Source organism: Microplitis mediator, chromosome 5 (assembly GCF_029852145.1).
Source record: "Microplitis mediator isolate UGA2020A chromosome 5, iyMicMedi2.1, whole genome shotgun sequence".
Classification (NCBI taxonomy): Eukaryota; Metazoa; Arthropoda; class Insecta; order Hymenoptera; family Braconidae; genus Microplitis; species Microplitis mediator.
This window is the reverse complement of record NC_079973.1, coordinates 4302304-4327692: the sequence shown is the minus strand read 5'-3', so window position 1 is coordinate 4327692 and position 25389 is coordinate 4302304. Positions and strand designations below refer to the sequence as shown.

At 29.5% G+C, this 25389-nt stretch overlaps 2 protein-coding genes across 5 annotated transcripts in view; one reads left to right on the top strand and one right to left on the bottom strand.

Moving 5' to 3' along the window:
• LOC130667675 (ATP synthase membrane subunit K, mitochondrial) overlaps positions 1–25389 on the top strand; it is a 55348-nt gene that overhangs the window by 759 nt on the left and 29200 nt on the right. For 2 of the 4 annotated variants that reach the window (XR_008989869.1, XR_008989870.1), the window contains exon 3: positions 23884–24031. The exons of the other annotated variants lie outside the window; for them this stretch is intronic. The gene's annotated coding sequence lies outside the window, so the exon portion shown is untranslated. The remainder of the gene's footprint in view (positions 1–23883; positions 24032–25389) is intronic. 4 annotated transcript variants of the gene reach the window in all.
• Positions 1302–23904, bottom strand: LOC130667673 (FMRFamide receptor). The gene is made up of 5 exons (XM_057469435.1): positions 23767–23904; positions 15696–16468; positions 11916–12184; positions 10031–10220; positions 1302–6024 (listed from the first exon to the last, which is right to left on the bottom strand). The coding sequence occupies exons 2-5, from the start codon at positions 16029–16031 to the stop codon at positions 5416–5418; spliced, it is 1404 nt and encodes a 467-aa protein (XP_057325418.1). The 5' UTR covers positions 16032–16468; positions 23767–23904; the 3' UTR covers positions 1302–5415.

The following is a 25389-nucleotide window of genomic DNA, read 5'->3' as shown; positions in this document are numbered from 1 at the left end:
TTATTTCATAAACTATAACGCATTTTTAAAGATTAGAATAATTGATTAGGCTTGAGTTCAATCACGATATTGATTTTGGTACCTTTGAAACGTCATACCATGATTAAAAGAAACGATTGAAAGAAGTGCGATTCAAAAGTATTCTAAGTTTTCAAAAGCATTAAAAATTTTTTTTTTTAATCGTTTCTTTTAATAAGGGCAAAAAATGAACTTATAGATTGCAAATAAATTTATAATGGTGTAAATTATCGCTTATTTTATGAGCTACACTATAAAATTTACGAATCTCAGTTATGTCTTATCGTTCAAAAGTTATGAGGAGATGAAGCTGCTAAATTATTAAAATTTTTTTCAAGTTTTCGATATCATCAATTTGTTATACAGAGAAAAAGGATTTCTTGGAGCAAAAAATTTTAACTTGCTCTAAGAAATTTTTTGCATTAAGGTAAGAGACCCAATACCTGATTAGGGAACTAGTACCCGATCACTCATGTATTTGTATATCTGTATTTACTAAATTTTACTAAATATATATATTCAAATACATGGAGTAATTGGGTACTAGTTCCCTGATCGGGTACTAGGTCTTACCTTATAAATTTCAAATACAAATTTTCTTGAGACGAGAAAAAAATTTCTAGTCCTAATAAAATTTTTGTTTCCATTTCCTAATGGAAAATTTTTATTGGGCCAAGAAATTATTTTTTTCTGAGTACAATAAATTATTTTAAAACACAAGTTCTGTAGTGAACATTAAAGTCAATTTTACGAACTTCAAAATGCATTTTAGGAAATTAAATATTTATATATTTACAAATATGAAACGAATGACTTTCTATCGTAACAAAAAATAAAATTTTAAAAAACCGAGCGAGAAATTTGGAAAATTGTTTGATGAGCTGCGAACGTCACGTTTACTTAGTCCTCCCAACCCCCCTTGTCACTCTAAGCGACACCCCCCTCTTCTATAAGTGCGAAGGTATTTTATGAACGTCTCTTTTTAATGTACTTGAAAATCGTAACGTTTTACGTGGAACGAAAATAAAAAAACGAAATGAAAAGTGAAAATCTCCGAGATCTAGATTTCTGAAATGTTTCGCACGTCAGCCGATCATTGCAGGCCACCTCCAACTACCCCTTAAGTCACCTTTAAATTCAAATTACATAAACTATTTTCATTTTCGTTGCGTGAAAAACGTTCCGATCTTCAGATACATTCTTTTTAAAAGAAATATCAAATAAATAGTAATAGTGCAATATATTTAAAAGGATAAATAAATACTCGTAATCATAAAGAGTTATTTATATTTGGTTATAATTTATGTACAATTTTTTGTTTTATTCTGGAGCAAGGATAAATTACATTATAAAAAAAAATAAATAAATTGCAATGTACAAATGAAAGTAATGTTTAAAGATTTAAAAATGAACTATCTTTGAGCCTCGGCATGACTGCAATTTAAATTCATAGGCAAGCTATTGTTTTATATTAAAAGCACTCAATATTTAATGCATTATATATTTTGAATATATGTTTATATATTATTTATTATTTAGTAGATCGAATAATCTACTAAATAAGATGATAAAAATTTTCATGACTAGAATACGGTCTTATTTTTTTTTTGTCGTACAGCCATGAGAGCGTCTTTTTTTCCCTTTTAATTTATTAAATATAATTATTATTATTTTATTATTAAATGCTTATGATTATTAACGAAAGAGGCTTTATTTTGTCGAGTCAACTTAAGTCTTAAAGATTTTGATAAATTTTTTTTTTCTTCCATTCATATGACTGAGCAATTTTATAAACAAACATCTTTACGTTATTATCAATCATGTCATTTTTTAATCCACACAAAAAAAGATTTCTTGGGGCAAGAAATTTTTCATATTATGAAGGCATTATGACACGTCGCTCCAAAACCACTACACGGAGAAATTATTCTTGTTTGGAATGCTATGGTGTCATAGTAGTGTCGGACCATATTGGCCACATGTCGAAAATTGAGATAAACATATGTAAAAATTTCTATGACCATAGTAAAATATCTAGGGGTGTGCGAATATTCGAATTTACGAATTATTCGTTCGAATGATTCGAACTATTTGAAATGTTTGAATAGTTTGAATTATTCGAATAGTTCGAATCATTAGAATAATCGGAATTCAAACCAAATAATAAACTAATTATCAAAATAAAGAAGAATTCGTATTCGTCGTAATTATCAAAATTTTTGACTTCCCGCTAAGAAAATTTTAAATTTTCAAAAATTCGGAAAGTTATTGGTTTCGGTCCGATTTCCGAAAATCGAACTTCTAAGAGATCTTGCAGACTATCTGACATGGAAAATTAAAAAAAATTTTGCCGTGTAGCATGTTTCATTTTATTTATGTAGAATTTTCGAATCAAAATACGAAATTTACCTTTTCATTCCGGATATGACCGGATGACACTTTTTTTACAATAAAATTTTTATTATTTTAGTAATGAGTTCTATGAAAAAAATATTCAAATTGAGTCAAATACACCCGAACAAGACAACTTTTCCATCGAAATTCGAATCGAATGTTACTATTCGATTCGACTCGATTCGAATGATATTCGCACACTCCTAAATATATCCAACGGTTACAGTAATTTGTGACATAGTCGTTGTCGATTTTACTATGGCCATAGTAATTTTTGCGTGCGTTTATTTTAATGTCCGACATGTGGCCAATATGGTCTGGCACTACTATGACACCATAGCATTCCAAACAAGAATAATTACTCTATAGCATTTCTATATCCAAAACATGTCTATCGTAAAATAAAAGTACCCTTAAGCTGATCAGTCTAAAACGTTATCCAGAAGAACCTCTTCAAGCTCAAGTTTTACTCCGAAACTTCTCTATGCACTCTATGCACACAAACTTCTATTCAATGAGAAGACTATTCGAAATAACACTATTCATTATCGATTCAACTAGAAAATCATTGATAACTGAGAAAACACTCGGATAGTCTTGGCATTGAATACAAAAGTTTCGCAGTTAACTTCGCGCTTGAGGAGAGTTGTCCTGGATAGAGATGTTTGGAGTAATCAGTTCAAGGATAGTTTCATTTTATGATAAATATGTTTTAGGTAGAGAAATTCTAAGAGTTATCTGTGCATAGAGATGTTTTGGAGAGACTTGTCATAATGTATTTGAAAACAAATAATTTCTGGAGCGAGAATAAATTTTCTTAGACGCAGATAATTTTTGTGTAAAAATTACCCATAAAATTTGATACCGTAAGGACATTTTGCTGCCCAATTTCAAAACACTAAGGTAAAAATTTTTCAACATCGATTTCTTAGTATTTTTAGTTCCAGTGGAGTCTTGTGAACATGATTCATTTCATATTTCAAAAGTTTTTTGTCAGTTACTGGTTTTGAAATTGGGCAGCCGATCTTGCCAGTAACTAAATTTTTACTATTGTTAGTAGAAATTGCACTTCATTTACATGCACTGAAAGAAATTTTCTTTAAAAATTACCGTTATATTCACGGTAATCGTGGGACGAATCGACGAGTGGCACGACCTAATCATTTGTCGGTAAGTAAGATAATTTTTAACTTTTTTTCAACAAATTTTACCGTAGTCTACTGTAAATTTTATTCGGTTTCCGAAATTTTATGAAGTCTACCACAAAATAAATAAATTTTTTTCGTAATTTTTATTTGAAAAATGCTAATAAATAAAAGCGCCGCAGTATGTCCCACGATTACAGTGAATTCAACGGTAATTTTTAAAGAAAATTTCTTTCCGTGTTCTATCGAGTAGTACATGGGAAAAATTTATACATTTTCCACATGCCCTCACAGTATCGAAATTTTTTGTAATTTTTACTAAAAAATTATCTACGTATAGAGCAAAAATAAATTTTTGAACCAAGAAACTTTTTTCGCGCCCTAAGAAAATTTTTGTTTTCTTGCGCCAAGAAATTTTTTTCTGTGCATATTTATACATATAATACTTATATATTTTTATTATCATTTATTACTGATCTTATAATTAATAATAATTATTATTGAGTAATTATTAATTTTTATTTATCATGTGATTTATAATTTATTAGATATCGTAAAATATTTTACATATTTTTGAATAACCCATTTATAGATAATTGAGTATTTGGTAGTTTATTTGAGTATTTATTTTAATTATCATATTTATTTATACTTTTTTTTAATCATTCAACTCTTTATCACATCAAAACTTTGAGGTACTTCGTTGGCATCGAATTTAATACGATGTGACTCAATCAATACATAATTTTTTTTATACACTTCTGATAGTATTAGCAAGTAATTATTATCATTTATAATTTATTATTATTAATTTGCTTAACAATTTTAATTAAAAATATCATTATTATTATTGAATTAGATTTTCAAAAATTAAACCTACTCGATTACTTTCTCATCAGTATGCTAATTTTCATTATCTTCAGTAGCAAAGAAAACAGAAAAAAAAAATATATATATATATATGTATAAATCAACATAACATATTTACAATCTTATATAATACAATAATAATATTTATTTAGATTAATTAATTCACTCATAAAATTTTATCAGTCGTATATTGAGAAAGTAATTGGTCAAAGTTTATTTTCTTTCTCAAAAATATAATGAAATTTTTATGAACCTGAAGATCGGAACGTTTTTCACGCGCAAAAAAAAAAAATTGAAAAGTAAAAAATCTACTGGATGCTGGTATGTCAGCTGAAAATCTTAGGCCACCCCGACCCCACTTACCCCTTAAGCAGTAAAATTACACGAAATTTTTCTTTTTCATTACGCGAAAAAACGTTTCGATCTCAGGTGCATAATTTTTTTTCTAGTGACAGTTTCATATTGAAATTAAAATAATATTTAAATTCTATCTATATTTCTTCTCATATATATACAATTTAATTTTCTCTGACATGTACATGAATATCATTTCAAAATGGTAGATTAAAAATTAAAAAAAAAAATCTGCTGCGGAAGTAGAGGAGATTTTTCAAAGCATATTTCTTCACTTCCGCGTCATATGAAATCGGATTCGCTTGCGAGTAGGAAACTTGCAAGTACGTGACATCTGTAGATGATTCGACTTTTCTTCTTTCTTATAACGTTTGCTTTTATATATACATATATATATATATAACTTTCAAGATCTTTTATTTTTTTTCAACATTTAAGAAACCCCGAGGCGGATATCGAGAAAAGTTTCTTAAATGTTTTTTCTTCATTCAAGTGTCTTGTAGCGCTACAGCAAATTGGTCTTTGTCTCGGAAATTAATTCCAACCAACCACAACAATAATCCAATAACACAGACCTCGTCTAACTTACAGACTTTAATTCAATTCAATTTCTATTAGTCTTCATATATTATTTTTAATTGATCACGGTCTCAATGTTATTTTTTTGACTCCATCCATTCTGTACATAATTTATTGATACTTGATTTTGATTGGCGCCTGGACTCGTATTCGCAGGATAATAAACACAGGGACCGGGATTAGAAGCCCGCGTAGTAAGAATTTTAACACTTTGTCTTCTACCACTGCCATTAACTTGTAAATTATTAGATCTTACGACAGTCGTATTTGATCTGTGAAGATGATTTCTTCTTATTGAATTTTTCAATTCGATATTTGTCATATTAGTAACGACTGACTCGTCATTAGTTTGAAACTCTGGACTGTCTCGACCAGCTCTGAAGAATCTCGAGCTACAGAATAGTCTGATAAAAAGTCTTTTGAAATTTCTACCGAATATTACGTAAACGATAAAGTTTATGCTGCTGTTTATCGTTACAAGAAGATTACCGGTTTGAACCAACCAAGCTGGTGGAATACGAAACATCTCAAAGACATTCGACACCAAAGGAAGCACATTACAAACGATAAATACGATAACCACGCACAGAAGCATTGTTGCTAGATTTATCTCTCGTCTCTGGTGTCTTGAGAGCTGTTGGAGATCTCGATTTGCTTTTCTTACCTAGAAAAAAAAAATTACAGATAAAGAAGATATAAAAAGTTGGAAGATCAGAACGCGCACAATTCGCTCATTTCCGGGTCAAAGATAAAACTTGATTCAGACTTGCTTCATCTTATTTTCTTTTGAAGTTATCGATTTGCTGACGATTTTTCGATAAGATCTCGACTTTTTCGACTTAAATTAAATTTTTTTCAACTTTTTGAACTTTTTTCATCTTAGTTTCAACTTATTCGTCTTTACTTCGAGCACGATAGTCATTCACATTACTTTTGACTTGCTAAACCAAGTCGAAAAAAAGTCATTTATTCGCCTTACTTTCGCCTTAATATATAAAAATTATTTCACCTTAGTTTTGACTTTGCCGCCTTATAATTTAAGTCGAATTTTCGCCTAACATTTCAAGTCGAATAAGTCTAAATCAAGTCAATTTCGACTTGATTTCAACTTTTTCGTCTTAAATCGTGACTAAGTAAGGCAGTTAAGTTTAAACCAAGGCGAAAACTCAACGGATTTCATATCTCCGTAAAGAAAAGTCGAGTTTGTCTTGTGAAAAACGGCTCTCAATTTCGACTTGGTAAACCTAAAGTCTAAATCAAGTTTTATATTTGACCCGGAGAGTTTTCGCGTTGGTTTAGACTTAACTGGCTTACTTAGTCACGATATAAGACGAAAAAGTTGAAATCAAGTCGAAATTGACTTGGTTTAGACTTATTCGACTTGAATATGACTATCGTGCTCGAAGTAAATACGAATAAGTTCAAACTACGATCAAAAAATATAAAGAAGTTGAACTAAGTTGAAACTAAGATGAAAAAAGTTAAAAAATTTGAAAAAAATTTACTTTAAGTCGAAAAAGATCTTATCGAAAAATCGATAACTTCAAAAGGAAATAAGGTGAAGCGAGCCTGAATCAAGTTTTATTTTTGACCCGGGTTCAAAAAGTAATCAATAGATAAATTTAAAAAAAAAAATAATAAAATAATAATGATAAAAAAAAATTAGTAGGTTAATTTTTGAATGAATTGTCAGTTTTACTAAAAACTTAAATTTATCTGTTTTGTAAAATTTTAAGTCCATTTAAGGATTTGTCTGTGGGAAGGAAAATAACAAGTGTCGGAAGATAACTGGCGCCAAAGGAGTAAAAAGCGAGGAAAATATATTATCTAAGTGGACCTGTGTGGGATGACATTACTGAACAATATTATATTGCATCTCAGCGGCAGTAAAGTTGTATAGAGTATTGCAGCATTAATAACATTTACACTGACGTATTTTCATCTAGCAAGTAAATGAAAAGATTTTCTCTTAAATATTTAACAGAAGTGACGACTAATGATGATACTCATTTCACTCTGATTTTTTGCTCATCAACGAAACAAGAAGCTCATTGAAAACTTGAAGATAAATCATGGAAAATTTATATAACAATAATAATAATATATGAAATGATTAATTTTAATGAACGACTAAAATGAAGGTATTATATACTAAGAGGGATCGATTTTTTTTCTTTGTCATACAAGTCCGCGAACGGTATTATCTTTGTTGCACTTGCGTAGTAAATGGAAACTTTGTCGACGTTAATCTCTTGAACAAAAGAAAATTTAAAAAAATGAAAACGTATATTGCTAGATTATATATCAATGCATCGAACCTCGTTCTGGATTTTGCGTTGAGGTTTTTCTTTGAAAGAAAATATTTGACAAAAATTACTACTGTAAAAAATCGGGAGTGAATGCGGGTTTTATTTCAATGCGAATTCACTCCGTTACTCGGATTTTTAGTTTTAAAAAATCACTCTGGTGTAAATTGGGAGTATGTTTTTTCAGGTGAGTGATTTCGGAGTGGTCTAGATTTTATTTAAATCCACATTCACTCTGATTCGGAATTTTAACATCAGGTATCAGGCGTTTTGATCATCGGACAAAATATTGTCAAGACTAATCATTTTCTGACATTATAACTCTAAAATGAAATATCCCGGAAGAATAAATTTAAAAAAAAATATACTGATGGTTACTTTTTTAAACATAAAAATTTTAGATTTCATTTCAAAAGCGACACACATATAACACCTAGATTGAATTGTACTCAAGTTTAGTGAATAATATCAGAAAATGATTAGTCTTGACGATATTTTGTCTTAAATATGTAATGTCAAGGGATATTTTGTCCGGTGATCAAAACGCATGGAACCTTAATATCAAAATAAAGTAAATTTCACTCCGAGGGGATTAGATAAATAAACAGTCATCCGCTCCGCAGTTATTCTGGATTTAATCCGCGTTCACTCCTCAAATTTTTTACAGTGTCCCAGAAAAAAACGATTTTTTGGGTCAAAAAAAATTTTTCATTATGAAATGAAAACAAAAAATTTCTTTTGGACCAGACAGGATAAAATATACTCACACACATATAAATGGGAAAAATTTGTGTGTGAGTATATTTTTTATGTTACACGCACACAAAATTAGTGAAAAAAGGGTGTAATTTTTCACATTTATATGTGTGTGAGTATATTTTATCGTTGGATCAATTATCGCAAGGATCAATTGTCGGGGATCAACGGTCAGGTAACCAGAAAATTTTAGTTTTTAATTCATGATGCAAAATTTTTCTCGTACCAACAAATCCTTTGTTTCTGAGTATAAATTTTCCTTAATGAAATATTTTGTTGTACAAAAGGTACAAGGCAATAAAAAGCTATCGAGAGGCAGCTATCATGTTTCGTTGGTATGCGAAAATTTACAATATTAAACCATCTCAAAGAGTCTTATTAATGTTTTTTTAAAATTTTCTAACTAACAATTCAAGAAGACAAAGCAAATATGTAGACAAAGAGTTAAAAGTAATGGCTACATTATTATTATAGCGTTGTTACATTGAAAACATTCTTTGAAGAATTAAACGTTGATAATTTAAGATACTTATAATAAGTATCCAATTGTCTTTATTCGACGTTACCTTTGACAACAGTAGAATCGAATTAATTGTAATTGTAAATCTCTATAAAGTACAGCTTTAGTTGAATGAATAAAGTACTTGGACATAAATTGTAATTTACGCTCAATAGTTTTTAAATGACTTAGTATCGAAGGATAATATACACTAGACATATACAAGTACTGGATATCACGTACTGTTGAAGTCTGGGAAAACAGCTCGGTTGTTCGGTTGACAGGCGTAAATAAATCGACGTGAGGTCGAGGTAGTAAAAGGAATTGGAAATGGCAAGGATGTCGAGGTGATTCACCTGTACGTTTATATACATGTGTGAGATAGACGAAAAGAAAACCACACTTGCGAAATTGGAAATGTTTGTGGAGCGCACACTATTTCCCGAAACGATGTCTTATCAAGAAAAATATCCTCTTTTCTACTAGGCATCATTCTAACAAAAATAAGACCAAGTGTATAAGATGAACAAATCCTTTTCTTTAGTTTATATATCTATATGTCTTTTACTAACCCCTAGATATTCTTTTTGGCTATTAAGCGAACGTTTTTTCTTTATCTCCATCAACTAGTTAGAATAATTTACCGTTTCTTCTTTTTTTTTTATCACTTAGTAATGCGACAGAACGAAAGCAACAAATAAAATTTGAAATAATAGTTTTAAAAAATAAGAACAAAAGTATGTTGTCAACCGCAGCAGGATATGCGTCATATATATAATTTTTTATGACAATAAGTAGCAGAGGTCAAAAGTGGGTTAGTGTGAAAGAACACTTTATTTTTTTTTATTTATTTTTAACGGTTCAATTGAATTTTTTTTTTTCTTGCTACTTTTTATGTTATTTTATTTCAATATTTACGGACAATTCGATGCATATTCGAGTCGGTGGGAAAAACTATCTGGGTTTCAAGCCAAAAAACTTGGCACCGCGTGGGTTTTATTTTTCGTCAGTTAAATTTTTTAATAGATTTGAATAAAAAAATTTAAATAAAATGGGCGGTAAAAATAATTGAATTGTGAGCTGAATTTTAATTATGGAAAATCACTTACTCGTCGATAAATAGCGACGTTGAAGACCACCAGCATGACGAAAGGAAAAGCGTAGTAAACAAAGAAGTACATCCAGTTAACGTATATCTTGATGTATAAATCACTGGATCGCAAAATAGCTGGTACTACGCAGTATACCGTAACATTATATCTCCAGTGAATTTCTTCCTCTAGATTAACTTCCCAAAACCTAAAATAAAATTTATACAGTCGGTTTAATATTTTTAAAGATAATAATAAAAAATAGCTGAAGAATTTACACAGTAAAAAGTTTTGTCGTCATAACGAAAGACGGGATTACAAAAATTTTCGTTACAGTGACAAACATTAGCTTACGGTAACAAATCAATTTGTTATAGTAACCAATGGAATTGCGTCGTAATTAAGAAGTGAATTTGTTACGAGAATAGATGATATAAATTATAAAAATATCGCCGTATTTCAAAGCCGTAATTCGTTACTGTAAGTTATCTTAGCTCATGATTATGAAAAATTTTCTAAGTGCGACAAATCCTGTTTGTTACTTTAACAAATCAATTTTTTTAGAGTTAAAAACAGTTTTATTACAATTGTAAATCATTTCTAAGCATAAAGAACAATTTTCTATCATTACAAAAATATTGTAATCACAGCAAATATTTCGTTATCCGCACGGAAAAAGAAAGCAAAAATTAGTATGGGGAAAGTAACCCGAGACCACTAATGGGATCCGATAGCTTTTACTTCTGCACAGAAAAAAAAAATTCTCGACTGAAGGTAAATATTCTTGATTCAAGAAAATTTTTCTGGAGACCTTAATTTTCTCAGATAAAGTAGAAATCTTCTCTGACCAAGACAAATTTTTTTTAACCAAGACAAAGTCTCTTGGCTCAAGAAAATCTTAATTTGGTTCCCGAAGACGTTTGTCTTCCAAAATATTTTCTTGACTTAAGATAACTTTTTTTTCTGTGTGACAAGAGTAAAAAATTACTATTCCATAAGTAAAATATGTTATTGTAAATTAATTACTGCACGGAGAAAAATTTCAAGTAAATATCCCCATGCAGCACAGTAATAATTACATTACTCTATAGTTTGTGTCACGCTGCTCTTATGTGACTGCTTATACAAAACGATCCTGAAGTTAGCAGACAATTAAAAATTTTTTGATTTTATTTTGAACTATTCAATTTAAAGAAAAAAATAACTAAAAATATGCACATCTAGAAAATTTAAAAGACTACAAGTGCAATTTTTTGAAATATTTTTTTTTTATAATTTCTCGCTTAAAAAAAATCCAAAAATTATTAGACGTCGGCTAACTTCAGTATCATTTATACAAACTATAGAGTAATGTAATAATTACTATGCTGCATAGGCATATCTTGACATTTCTCTCCATGTGTGTTTGTATCTTTCACTTATGGAATAGTAATTTTTCATTTATGATAAAAGTAAAATCTATCGGATCCATTAATGGTTTCGGGTTACTTTCTACACTGTCAAAAATCGGGAGTAAATACGGAGTTTATTTAAATCCGAATTCTCTCCGTCACTTGGAGCTTAAGTTTTTAAAAAAATTACTCCGCAAACGGAGTAAATAAGAAATTTGTCTTTTCAGTGAAGTGATTTCGGAGTACTCTGAATTGTTTCAATCCGCATTCACTCCGATTTAGAGTTTGAATATTAAAATAAATTCCCCGGAGTAAATTTCATTCCGAAGGGATTAAATAAATAAACAGTCATCCGCTCCGCGTTCACTCCGCAAATTTTTTACAGCATACAGAGTAATTAAAACAAAATTTTGATATCCGTTTTTCCCATGCCCATATTAAGGCATAAATTTTTTACCATAAGTTATCTTATCTCGTGGTTACGAAAAAATTTTGTTCCATAACCCACTTACTTGGGTAAATTATAAAGAATGGAGACAATGACTATGCAAAGTACTGCGAGTCTAGCACGTCCGTACGTACAAAAAGATCGTGCTTTAAGTGGATGACAGACTGCTACGTAACGTTCCATTGTGACTGTCAGCGTTAAATAAACGGTGACCATCTGAGCCATACATGATAGCGGGTACAGATATCTAACGATGCGTGGATAAGTCTTGAATTTGTAGTTAAAAAGTAAACCCGTGTATGAATAAATAGCCGGCAATCCATGGATCAATACCTGTCGCAAAAAAATTTCCATTTAAATAATTTATTTAAAGATAAATTTATAATAGTTTGGATAATTTATAAAAACCGAGAAGGTTATAAATATTTAAATGAAATATTCATTAGTGTGTTTAAGATTTTATGGACTGAACTGTACGTTTATACTGATTAGCATAAAAAAAATATTTCCATTGACTACACATTTAATAATTCATACGTGTAGGACAATAGAAGTAGATTTTTGTGAGGAAGCTATTCAGAATATGGACTAAGCAGACTGAATATTCTCAAAGGAACAAAGCGAATGATAAAAATATATATGTATTTTATATCTGCAAAAAAATAAATTGTGGATTATTGAACGCTCTTGTGTTCACTGATCACCTGATGAGAAACACAATTTCTTTATTAATAAAATATAAATCTTTTGATCTGTATATTATACTTTTTTTCAAAAGAAATATAGACAGCCCGAAAAAAAAATTGATAAAAAGAAATAAAGTAAAATATCTCTACTCGGAGAATTTAAGAATTTGTCATATTTCAGCCACAAAGTTTGTACGTGGACATTTTCATCTTTTTATGTATACAAACTTTTATAAATACAAAAATTTTATTAAGAATTTCATTACCATGCACTCGGCAATGGAATTTTTGTATTTCGAGTTCTTTATCGAGTTAAAAACTAAAGTATAACATTTTGATACAAAAGACATGTAAGGGTTGGCTTCGTTATCGTCCTATTTGTGGTGAGGTAAAGTACCTACTTTAGGAATAGTTTTGCTGGTGCGGTTACAGTTCAGGGAATCTAGAGTATCTTTGAGGATCATTAAGGCTTCCGATAACTCAATTTTATCTCGATAATTATATTTTAATTGATATTATTATTAATCCATTAATATTGAACGTATCTACAGTAGGGTGAGCCAAAAAACCAAGCTATCGAATTTACGTCTTAAAAAGGACCTATATATCGAGAAAAAAATTCTCCTATGGGGGAAAATTTTTAGCTTAATTTTAAAAGGTGTCGGTATTTGATTAAAAATATTATAACTTTTGAACCATGTGAGATAAAAATTCGGCTCTAGAATATTTTTGTATGGCATTAAATTTCTTTAAAAAAAGTCCTGGGAGTCGAATTTGTAAACTTGATATTTCGTATACTAACAGGCCATCAAAGTCTAGAGTAAACAGAATCATACAAATTTAAGGCTTTGATATTAAAAATATCAATACTACGAGAAAATTTGTTCTACATGTACTGCAATGAAATCACCAACAATATCCACGTTGTAACAAATAATATTTTGTTATCGATCACAATAAAAGAAAAATATTTGGAAAATCTAAATAAAGCCTTAAATTTGTATGATTCTGTTTACTCTAGACTTTGATAGCCTGTTAGTATACGAAATATCAAGTTTACAAATTCGACTCCCAGGACTTTTTTTAAAGAAATTTAATGCCATACAAAAATATTCTAGAGCCGAATTTTTATCTCACATGGTTCAAAAGTTATAATATTTTTAATCAAAAACAATTTTTTTGCATGTTATTTAAATGGGAAATTTTAAATAGCTACCGACACCTTTTAAAATTGAGCTAAAACTATGAATTGAAAACAAAAATTTACATGGGGCGAGAAAAGATTTTCTTGAGTCAAGAAAAAATTTTTTGCGCCAAGAAATTTTTTCTAGTCCTAAGAAATTTTTTTTTTTCAATTCTTATTGCAAAAAATTTCTTGAGTCAAGTAAAAATTATTTTGCGCTAAGAAATTATTTTTTTTCTGTGTACTGATAAACATCTTGGTCATGATTTTCATTATATCACGAGATTAAAGGTGATCCGGCGGCAATGAATTGGATCGTAAGCATTTACGACTACTTGTCTATTTGCATAAGATTGTTAACTGACGTAGTATATAAGGATATACGAGATTGCGCGATTAATGTGATTTAAACAATCCTCAAAATACTATACAAACGTTGCATGCAAACATAAGCATGCAGACTCTGCAACAATATGTGCAAATTTAACCGTACATCCGGTGACCTACAATACTAAAATAATTGTCTAATCATTTAAACAGTTTAATTAATTAAAATAACACATTGTCATTCATTATTAAATGTAAATAAATATTGTAATTAATTTGAGTATAATCTGATCCTTGTCAATAATTAATTTCGCTGATTCTATTTACTAGCTTCTTTAGACCGAATCCTACAATAGTTAGAAAATTTTTACTTGTCTCGAAAAATTTTTCCATTTTAAATTGAAAACGAAAATTTTCTTGGCGAGAAAAAATTTTTCTAAAGAAAGAAAAGAAAATTCTGGTGCCAAGAATTTTTTCCAGACCTAAGAAAATTTTTGTCTTCAATTCATAGTGCAAAATATTTCTTGCAAGAAATTATTTTTTTCTGTGTAAGTTAAATGCGTATAAATTTCAAAATTTGCTGAATGTTTTCAATTAAAATTTTAAAAACATTAAAAATGTAAACATTTAATTTTTTATATTTATATTAACTATCGTACACTGTAAAAAGAGCGGTATTAAAAATAGACTCATTTTAACTCCGCCTGCACTGATAGAAGGATTTCTTAGCATTTAAAAAAGATTTCTTAGTATTTAAGAAATCATTTCTTAAACATCATTTTTTTGTATTTAACAAATATTTCTTACTATTTAAGAAATTATTTTTTAGTGGTTAAGAAATCATTTCTTAGAGCATGATTTCTTAACTATTAAAAAATCATTTCTTAAATAGTAAGAAATATTTGTTAATTACAAAAAAATGATGTTTAAGAAATGGTTTTTTAAATACTAAGAAATCCTTCTATCAGTGTGCCCTGGTGGAAATTTTTGGGAATTTTCTCTGAAAAAGCCTTCAGAACTTTGAAAAAGTCTTTAATACTTTGGAACTGAGTTTTTCAGAGAAAATTCCCAAAAATTTCCACCAGGGTGGTGTTAAAATGAAATTAAACCGGTGTAGGAGACGTAATTCGGTGCAAAAAAAACACAAAAAATGTCAGTTCTTTATGAAAATTAATAAAAAATATAATTTATTAACAAGTATAGTGATCGAGTAAGTAAAAATATTCACAAAGTAAAATATTTTAACACCGGTAAAGAATATCTACACCAGCGGCGGCGTTATTTTGACACCGGTCTAGAATATTTACACCGGTGGCGGCGTTATTTTAACACCGGGGAATTTTTTTTAACACCGGTACAGAATATTTACACCAGCGGTGGCGTTATTTTCACACCGCTTTCTGTGTTGAAATTTAACACCGCCGATTTTAACACCTACACCGCTTGGACTTACCCCGGTGATTTTTTACAGTGTAAAAGTTGGTCTGAAGTTGCTGGTATATGGACTCAGCGAAATATGACGAATAATTTTTGATAAGGGTCGGATGTGCCTCAAATTATAAGTATCGGTAAAAAAAATATATATATGTTTTGTCAATCATATATATTTTGAAACTATCAATAATAATAAAATAGTAATTAAACTCACTGAAGTAATAATGAGTATAGTATCACATCTCGCGAGTCCAATAAGTAGATAATTTATCGAAGATTTCATTTGCGGTCTGGACAATATTATCATGGATATAATATTCCCAAACAGACCGAATACTCCGACCACGTTCAACAGAATGCCCAGGGTGATAAATTCATAGAGAGCGCCGTCGTTCAGCTGAGCTTTACACTCGAGGGTAACGTTAGCAATTGTCTCACCGGAAATTCTACTCGTACTGTCCGATTCAGTGAAGTAGTTGACCGCTGGCGATACCGCTGGCGATGGTGGTGAGTTGGTGGTGACATTCACCAGCACCGAGCTCAAGTCCATTGTTTACCAACTAAATCTTGTTTTCTCTACAGTACCAACTACTCCTTCTTCAGCCACTAGAACTTGCATACCAGCACTTACGTCACCATTTTCTTCTGTCCCGCTGCTTCTGCAGCAACGACTAGTGCTCTCCCCGAGGTGTCGTGTGTCCAGGTTCTTTAATTTTTTTTTCGTCTTTCCTTTCCCAGAGCGTCTCTCATGAGAATAGCGAAGCCTTCATGTCCTCAATGGTCCCTCTATTCTAACTCACATAGCCCTGATCCAAAAGAAAATGAGTCTCGGTCTTTAAATTTTCTTTCACGTATTTTCAGGATTAAATTCCACTGTTTCTCCGTAGCCGGTTTTTCTTCCGTTTAATTTTATTTTGTTTTCATCCCGTGAACTATTGCTTTCATTTCATTCCACTGAGTCCATTGTCCAAAATTATAATTCAATTACTGCGAACAAAAAATAACAACAATAGTTATTATCATGATTGTTATTCTGATAAAATACACGTACAAGTTTATTATATTTATTTATATGTAATTTACAATGGTAATTATTACTACGACATACAAATATAACTGTATCTGTGTATCGTGTGTCACTACACAAAGTAATTACACGTTTGCTGATGCAGTAACATAATTGCCGATTTCCACACTGACAATATACGAGATCAAAACAATTCCCGCGGGTCATTGTTCCGTGTGTCAAACTGCATGATTCGCGTCATGAGCCAGATAAATTCTCTGGTGACATATTTGGTCAGCCATTAAGGTCAATATGACTTGCTCAGATGTGTTTTGCACCTCGTTTAATAATTTATGTGGTTGTCTATTCAAGTGAACTGATATAGTCTGGGTATTCTGTGTACATACGTGTTATCTGCTGTCTGCTACCGTGTAAATGTAAAAAAAAGTCATAAAAATTTAAACCCTTTGAGGAAACCCGTGACATTGACTTGAATGTCGGTGATATTACGTCTGCAAAAAAAAATATAAATAAAATAAAAAGAAAAAGAGGCAGACTCGGAAGTGCAGAGGTGGTTATTCATAAATTCCCAACTGGCAAGTTCTCTACTCGAGCTGACGTCATGTGCAGAGCAGTAAATCAGCCAACAGACATAATATGTAACACCCGGTGCATCGAAGCATGCCTGACCAATACCTTATTTTTCTACTTCTCATCATACATTTTAATTGAACGATTATTTTTATTTTTTACAACCAATTATTTCTTAACTTTTTTTTTTAGTAGAACGATAAACTTTTTAATTAATGTTTTTAATTAACCAAAATATTTTTAATACAAATCGAATTCTGTTGTGAAAATTCATTTTTATTCAGCGAATTCAAAATATAATTTTTTTAAATTAATAAAAAAAAATGATAGAAATAATTATATTATTAATGTTGAATATAAATATATATGCTGAAGTAGGTGCAAACACACTATAAGTATCACGACAACGTGCCAAAATCTATGAGATGTACATAAGATTATTTTTGATCGTGTGCTTTATTCTGTTTGTACTCTGATACTGACCCATTTTGGAAATTTATTATCCTCAAATTTTTTTTATAATTTCAAATTTAATTTAAATTACAACTAATTAATTTATCATCGAAATTTAAAATTATCTCATTAATAAATTATATAAATTTAAAAAAAAATTAACAAATTCGCGGATTTGAATTTAAAAATGAGATTAAGCTTCAGCAATTTAAGCTGAGTAACTCGCAATTTATCTTTTAATATAGACATTAAACGAAGCATAGTCCGGAGTTTGTTAAAGGATTTGATGATCATCTCAGAGATATTAATTTATTAAAAAAAAAAAAGAACAATTTTAACAAAAAGTCTAAACGATAAAATCGGTAATTCAATATTTAAAATTTTTTTACTCAATAAATAATAATGATAATAACTTTTTATCTCGGCATTACTGTACTCCCGGCTCGTATTTGTGCGGATAACTATAGAAATATCCGATCTAATTATATAAACTTTCTGGTAGGGGAATATGAGTAAAGAGTCAAGTCCTCGAGAGAGTACGGTGACCTTGGTAGCTGGTTTGCACAATTTCGCAAAGCTCAAGAGGGCTAATGAGACTGAAAATGTATCAACAGACCTCTACATAAACTTCAATAAGCTTAATTTATTATATTTATTTGTTTTCTCACGCGCCATTAAATCAACATAAAATATTAAACATTTAAGAAATGTCTCTGTCACAAAAAAATTTATCTTGAGAACTCCTAGGCTTTTTTTCGTCATTGTTACAATTTAATATAAAACTGTGATAGTTGACAAAGAGGTGACAGCTCATTATTTAGATGACAGCTCATATTTGTCAGCTTTTCTATACGGTATTAAAAAAATTTAACGGCACATCCTGACATTAATCAGCCAATGACAAAGGGCGTTTATTAATAAAATTTAGATACTTAAAAAAAACGGAGTTGGCTTTGCAGAAAATAAATTTATTCATAAATCTTATTTATGAAAACATGCGTAAATTAATAACCAGAATAAAAACCACTTTGTTTATAAATAAATAGGGACTTTATATTTATATTTTATCACCGGTTATTATTTTTTTTATTTTACTTTATAGGATTACCATCTAAATATAAAGTATGTAGATGGAGTAAAATTAAATCCATTGGGAATGTAATTAAAGACTTTAAGTCACGCGAAATTATGTAAGAGTATATTTTATTATTGGATTAAACCTCAATTATATGGCTTAAGATTTCAAGTTATTCGTCTTTTAAATATCTTTGAGTGAAATTTATCACTTTATTAAGATATTTTACGTTAATCAATTAACTTATTTGCTTTCTTGTTAATTTAACGATGAATTTTCGTAATTATTTGGTTGATATACTGGCGAAGTCATTAATCACGTGGAAGAACGGATGAAGAGGTTTTAAAAAAATCCGGGAAAAATAATGAAATGCATGAGTAATAATTCTCTATGGGACATAAAATAATCAAAAGGGTGAAAAAATAATACTTTTTTTTTCTTCTTTATCACATAAATGTATGTATTTATATATATTATATATAAGGGTGATAAACTTTACCTCATATTGCGATAGTCGCGTGAAAAAAAAATTCAGCGTCTAGAGGACGATGAAAAGTCTTTGAAAAATTCTCAAGAGGTCAAGGATATCATGAATTTTGATATACATTTTTTTGGAAAACATACTGGTAAAAAATTTGGTGTGAAAATTGGCCACGCACAAAAAAAAGGATCTGTCAAAATCTACATGTATCATGTGTAAAACGAACGGTTTACACTTATCTGTATGTTATTTTAACATATGTGTAGAAAAAATAACATGTGTTAAAAGCAAAAATTTTCCAAGAGTTTTTTTGTGATTATCGAGAGTATTTATGACATATATTGTATGTTAATTTGAAATAGCTATTAAAAATATGTAATTTTCGAATAAAGTAACAGTTTTGAGTGTTAAAAAATCAATCAATTGAAGCTGGTAAAGCACGATGATAACAGTGTGTTGAATTAACACTCGAAAGTGTTGAAAATTCAAAATTTGAATTTTTAACACTCGTTTTTTTTACACTTTGACGAATCCTTTTTTACTGTGCACTGTGTTAAAATTATACGGATCGATAATTAACACCGATAATTTTTTACACCGTTATTTCACACAACACGGCTGTAACGTTCTCCGTCAGTAAAAAAGGATTCGTCAAAGTGTAAAAAAAACGAGTGTTAAAAAATTCAAATTTTGAATTATCAACACTTTCGGGTGTTAATTCAACACACTGTTATTATCGTATTTTGAATCGATTGATTTTTTAACACACAAAAATGGTATTTTATTTGAAAATAACACTTTTTAGTTGTTACTCTCAATTTAACATACATTGAAGTATACGCAGTAAAAAAGGATTCGTCAAAATCAACACTCATCGTGTGTAAAACAAACGTTTTACACTTATTTATATGTTATTTTAACAAGTCGTGAGTGTTAAAAAATTTACACCCGTATATGTTATAAGTAAAAAATTTTCCAAAAATTCATTTGTGATAGTCGAGATTATTTTTAACATATTTTGTGTGTCAAATCGACAGTAACCTATAAAAAGTGTTACCTTCGTATAAAATAACATTTTTGTGTGTTAAAAAATCGATCGTTTGCGACAGTTCAAAAAAATAAATACTGTGTATTAAATTGACACCCAAAAGTGTTAAAAATTCAACACTTAGAATTTTAACACACGCTTTCATTTACACTTTGACGATTCGTTTTTTACTGTGTGTAATCTACTTTTTTAACACCATACCGAGTTACTCGTTCAGCACACTGCCTAAATTTAACACGATATTTGGTGTAATTTTCACACCGAAAATTTAACCTAGTCATTTACACCACACAGAAAAACTTTTTGACAGTAAAATTTTCAAATATTTTATAATGCAGTGTTACAGTAAGGGCGTATAAATATTTCCAACGCGAACCGAAACAAACCTCATAAAGAATAAAAAAAAAAGTATATAATAATTTATAAAAAAACTATATTGCTAATGCCATACTGAACAATATCGCTCTAACAAGTATCATATATCTAGTATTTCTATGGAGAGAAGAAAAAAAAAACAATAAAATAAATAAAGGAATAACAATTGAAGTAATTTATATTCGTGGCCATCGGGTCGTTTATGAGACTGGCGCCACGAAAATTGGAGTTTACCGGGACATAAATGAGCTCAACGTTTTATTCGGCTCCAGGCAAAGCATCCTAACACTTTTTTCTTCAACTTCATTGGTACTACGTGAATGTAAGCAACAGAGGAGAGAAAAAAAAACTACGAATAAAAAGTTTTATTGCTGTGTATTACCTTTTATTGTCTAGCGAATTTTGTCTCTGGTTTTGTCATCAATGAAAATTTTTTTTCTTTACTCCTTTAATTTAATTTGTCAATTCAAGTAATATTATATTTTTATAATAATAATTATTATTATTTTTATTACACCGTGAAAAATTGTGGAGTGAACGCAGAGCGCATTGACCGTTGATTTATTTAATTCCCTCGGAGTGAATTTTACTTTGAAGGAGAGTTTATTTTAATAAAAAAACTCCAAATGGAGTGAATGCGGATTAAAATATAATCCAGATCACTTCCAAATCTCAACCAAAAAAACAAACTCCCTGTTTACTCTGTATCCGAAGTGATTTATTTCGAAACAGAGTAAATTAGAATTTAAATAAAATTCGTAATCACCTCGAACTCACTCCCAATTTTACAGTCTATTATTATTACACTAAAAAATTTTCAGAATGAACGCAGATTAAATCCGGAGTGAATCTGGAGCGGATGACTTTATTTTTTTAATCCCCTTGGAGTAAAATTTACTCTGGGAGTTGATTTTAATAACAAAACTCAAAATCGGAGTGAATGCGGATTCAAATAAAATCCAGATCACTCCGAAATCACTCACCTGAAAAAACAAACTCCGAAGTTACTCCGTATGCGGAGTGATTTTTTTAAAAAACTCCGAAACTCTGGGACGGAGTGAATTCGAATTTAAATAAAATTCGTAATCACTTCGAATTTACTTCCGATTTTTTAGTCTATTATTATTATTACACTGTAAAAAATTTTTAGAATAAACGCGGATTAAATCCGGAGTGAATCTGGAGCGGATGACTTTATTTTTTTAATCCCCTTGGAGTAAAATTTACTCTGGGAGTTGATTTTAATACCAAAATCACTTCACTGAAAAGACAAATTTCCTATTTACTCCGTATGCGGAGTGATTTTTTGTAAAAACTCCGAGATTCTGAAACGGCGTAAATTCAAATTTAAATAAAATCCGAATTCACTCTCTATTTTTTACAGTCCATTATTATTATTAATAATAATAATAATAATAATAATGATAATAATAAAAATAAAAATATTAATATTTTTTTTGTGGATAAAATAAAAAGGGAGATGACAATTTAATAATAAAATAACGTGAGCTGAGATGAAAGAAGGTTATTATAATACACAGAGTAGCGGCGGCATTGTCCCATCTATGGGCATCATTACCAGCAACGTATCCTTCAATTGCCTTGTCCCACATAATTGTACAATATATATATATATACTTATACTCATATATATGTAATCTATAGCTTTAGTCGAGTAAATCACACACCAACAATCTTCTCTACACTCCGTACTGATTTATATTTCTGACAAAACCATTCGATGGCATTTGATATATTCAAATAGATCATTCAAGTTTGATTCACGCTTACACTTGTAATTATTGTTATTTGTCTAACTTGCAGTACAGTGTAAATTATACGATATATTGAAATTTGAAATTGAATAAATAAATAAAAATAAAATTTTTATAAAAAGTTTACGGCATTAAAAATAAAAAATGTTAAATTGATGAGATACAAAAAACGAAAGTAAACTAATTTGTTAGTAAACTTTTACGCGAATCGTCGTCGACGTCGTATTTTATTATATTTTTTTTCTTTAGTTTTGTTTTATCGTCAAAGAAGTAGAAAAAAAAAATGTCTTGAGGTTTTTTGTTAGCTTGGCAAGATAATAGATGGGAATTAAGAGCCCAACAAACTAAGAGAAGTGTACGATAGTAAGAGTCAGGATAAAAAGTATGAGCAAGATGACTATATACAGATTTCCTCTTGAAATAAAATCCGTGTAATTTATATTACTTAAGTATTAGGGATAACTTTATTTCAAATTAAATAATTATTTATGATAATTATCTATTCATTGATTACATTATTTATAAATTTGTTGGGTCAATAAATTTTTTATCTTCTAAGTGAAGATTTACAAATTGGGGATAAAAAATTGGTGGGGAAAATAAAGTAATTGAGCTGCTCAAGGATTGCAATTTCAAGTCGTGATAAAGATGAGGCACTGGTGAAATATTCCACCGGATTTTCGACAAAGTAGTCGAATAAATCTTATACTGTACAACTATATAACGATATATAGTTGATGTGGATTTTCCTTGACACACTACACTGTCGCGCTTTCATTGCTTCAAACTTTTGGCATCCAGAAAAGAAAAATTATTGGTGTTAATAATGAAATTTAGAAATTTTTCAATCACTCGATTGGAAGATCGATTGTGATTAGAGATAACTCGGTAATTAAATTAGTTCGATGAGTCCATTAATATATTAATTTAATCGGATTACTTAGAAGTTGATGATGCGGATTTAAATTAATCTCCGTAGCTTTTAGCGATTACTCGAACATTTTTTTTTTAAATTATCAATCAAAAAAAATTTACAAGTTCACAGAAAATTTTTAATCGCTTAAAAAAAATTTACGCTTTCAATTGATGATGCAAAAAATTTCTAGGGCAAATGAAAATTTTATCGGGGCGAGTAAAAATTTTTTCTGCCAAGAAAATATTTTTTTTCTATATGAAAAATATTAAATTGTGATAAGAAAATATTTATAAAAATGATATTTGAATAAAATTAATAAAGTAAATATATTTAGTCGAAAAATAAATATTTATTCACAACATATTTCCGGTCTGTGCGTTTCTGTGTGTTAGTTTTCATGTGTCAGTTGCAGTCGTTATAATTTTCTGACATTTCAACACAGAGACTTGAACAAATATAATTATTTTAATACTAATATAATTATTATGTTTTCTTTGTATACAATGTTACTTGTACACAAAACAGTTTTGTTAAGAGAATAATTAAATACATTAATATTACTTACACAATAGTATAAAGTACATATCGGAGTGTAATAATAACATCAAATTAAACACGAATCAGCACTTTAATTTTTCCACACATAGTTTATTAAGAAAAACATTTATTTTTTTTTTTTCAGACTGAAAAATTCACAGACACGTTTGTATAAAAGACTTTAAATTGATGTCACTGTTTCAAAGTGCTGAGACATATACTGAAGACGCGTGATATATAAATAACACCGCGGGTTACCGTTAAATTAGACGTCGTAGCTTGCATTAAACGAGGTAAATTTTACTCTCTTATTTCTCTCTTATCCGCCTGATAGTATAAATACATACATATATATATACACATATATATTTGTCTTATTCTATTACATTTATTTCCGTCAACTTTGAAAGTAACAAAACTTTTGTGTAAACCCTTCCACCCTTAAATCCAATTCAAAGTTACATCTGTCTTTTAATCCCGACAAATTTCCAACTTGAATTAAATGGCAGAATTTAAATTATGATAATTACTTCACTTTAATTACAAACATTTCATTACTCTTATAATCACTTATACTTATACAAAGTATCATATTAATTAGAACCATTCATTTCCACAATTAATTTTCATATTTTTTTTCATCAAAATCAACACTGGATCACATGATTTAAAAAAAAATTTTTAAGCCCAGCACAATACGTAGTTGTCAATTGACAGTGATAAGAGATGAAAGATATATAAGATAAGTGATGATTGAAGTATATTTATGATTAATACTCATGGTGTCATCGTTGGGTCAAGTAAATTGTAGTAAAGTGACGGTGATGACTTTTATCACCGTCTGACGTTTAATGACACTTGATAAAGCGAGGAGCTGTTTGACACTTAACGAGAGATGATTAGATGGAGCGGACGATTTCCTGAGGTACACACGAATAAAGTGGAAGACACTTTGAGTCTCATACATCAGGGACTCTCAGCATCACTGGTACTTACTACGTAAAACTAAACCGCGTTATGTTGAATCGCGATGTACCGCGTTTTACAGTTGCCGAATTGTCACGAGCAGACCCGACGGTCAGCGTGTCAGGAATGCTTCTGGTTCTGGCTCTCGTTCTGGCAGTAATCGTCGCCTGCGCGCTCAGGTTTCGATTCATCAGACTAGTAATTTTTTTAGAAATATAGATACTCTTCATATATTTTTTATCCCTTTGAATACATTAACGTTTCATTGTTTTTAATCTATGACGTTAACTTTTGTGTATTCATGCAAAAAAAAAAATTTTAGATGAATAAATTTTACACCCATCCATTTATCGTGAGATTGGAGGACAAAAACAAACATATTGGGGGTTTTTTATACCCATATCTGCGTAAGAATTTTTTTAAAATCGAATAGACGTAATACACCGGACATAAAAAAATATTGATATCCACTTTTACAATCTTTAGAATGGATTTTTTTTTTTACTGTACTTCACAAACGTGAATTTAAATCGATAAATCATTTTTTTTAAAATAATAAAAAATATTTTGTGATCCTGAAGTTAGAAGACAATTAAAAATTTTCGGAATTACTTTTCAACAATTAAATTAAAAAAAAAAAAAAAACTAAAAATATGCACGTGTAGAAAATTTAAAAAACTATGGG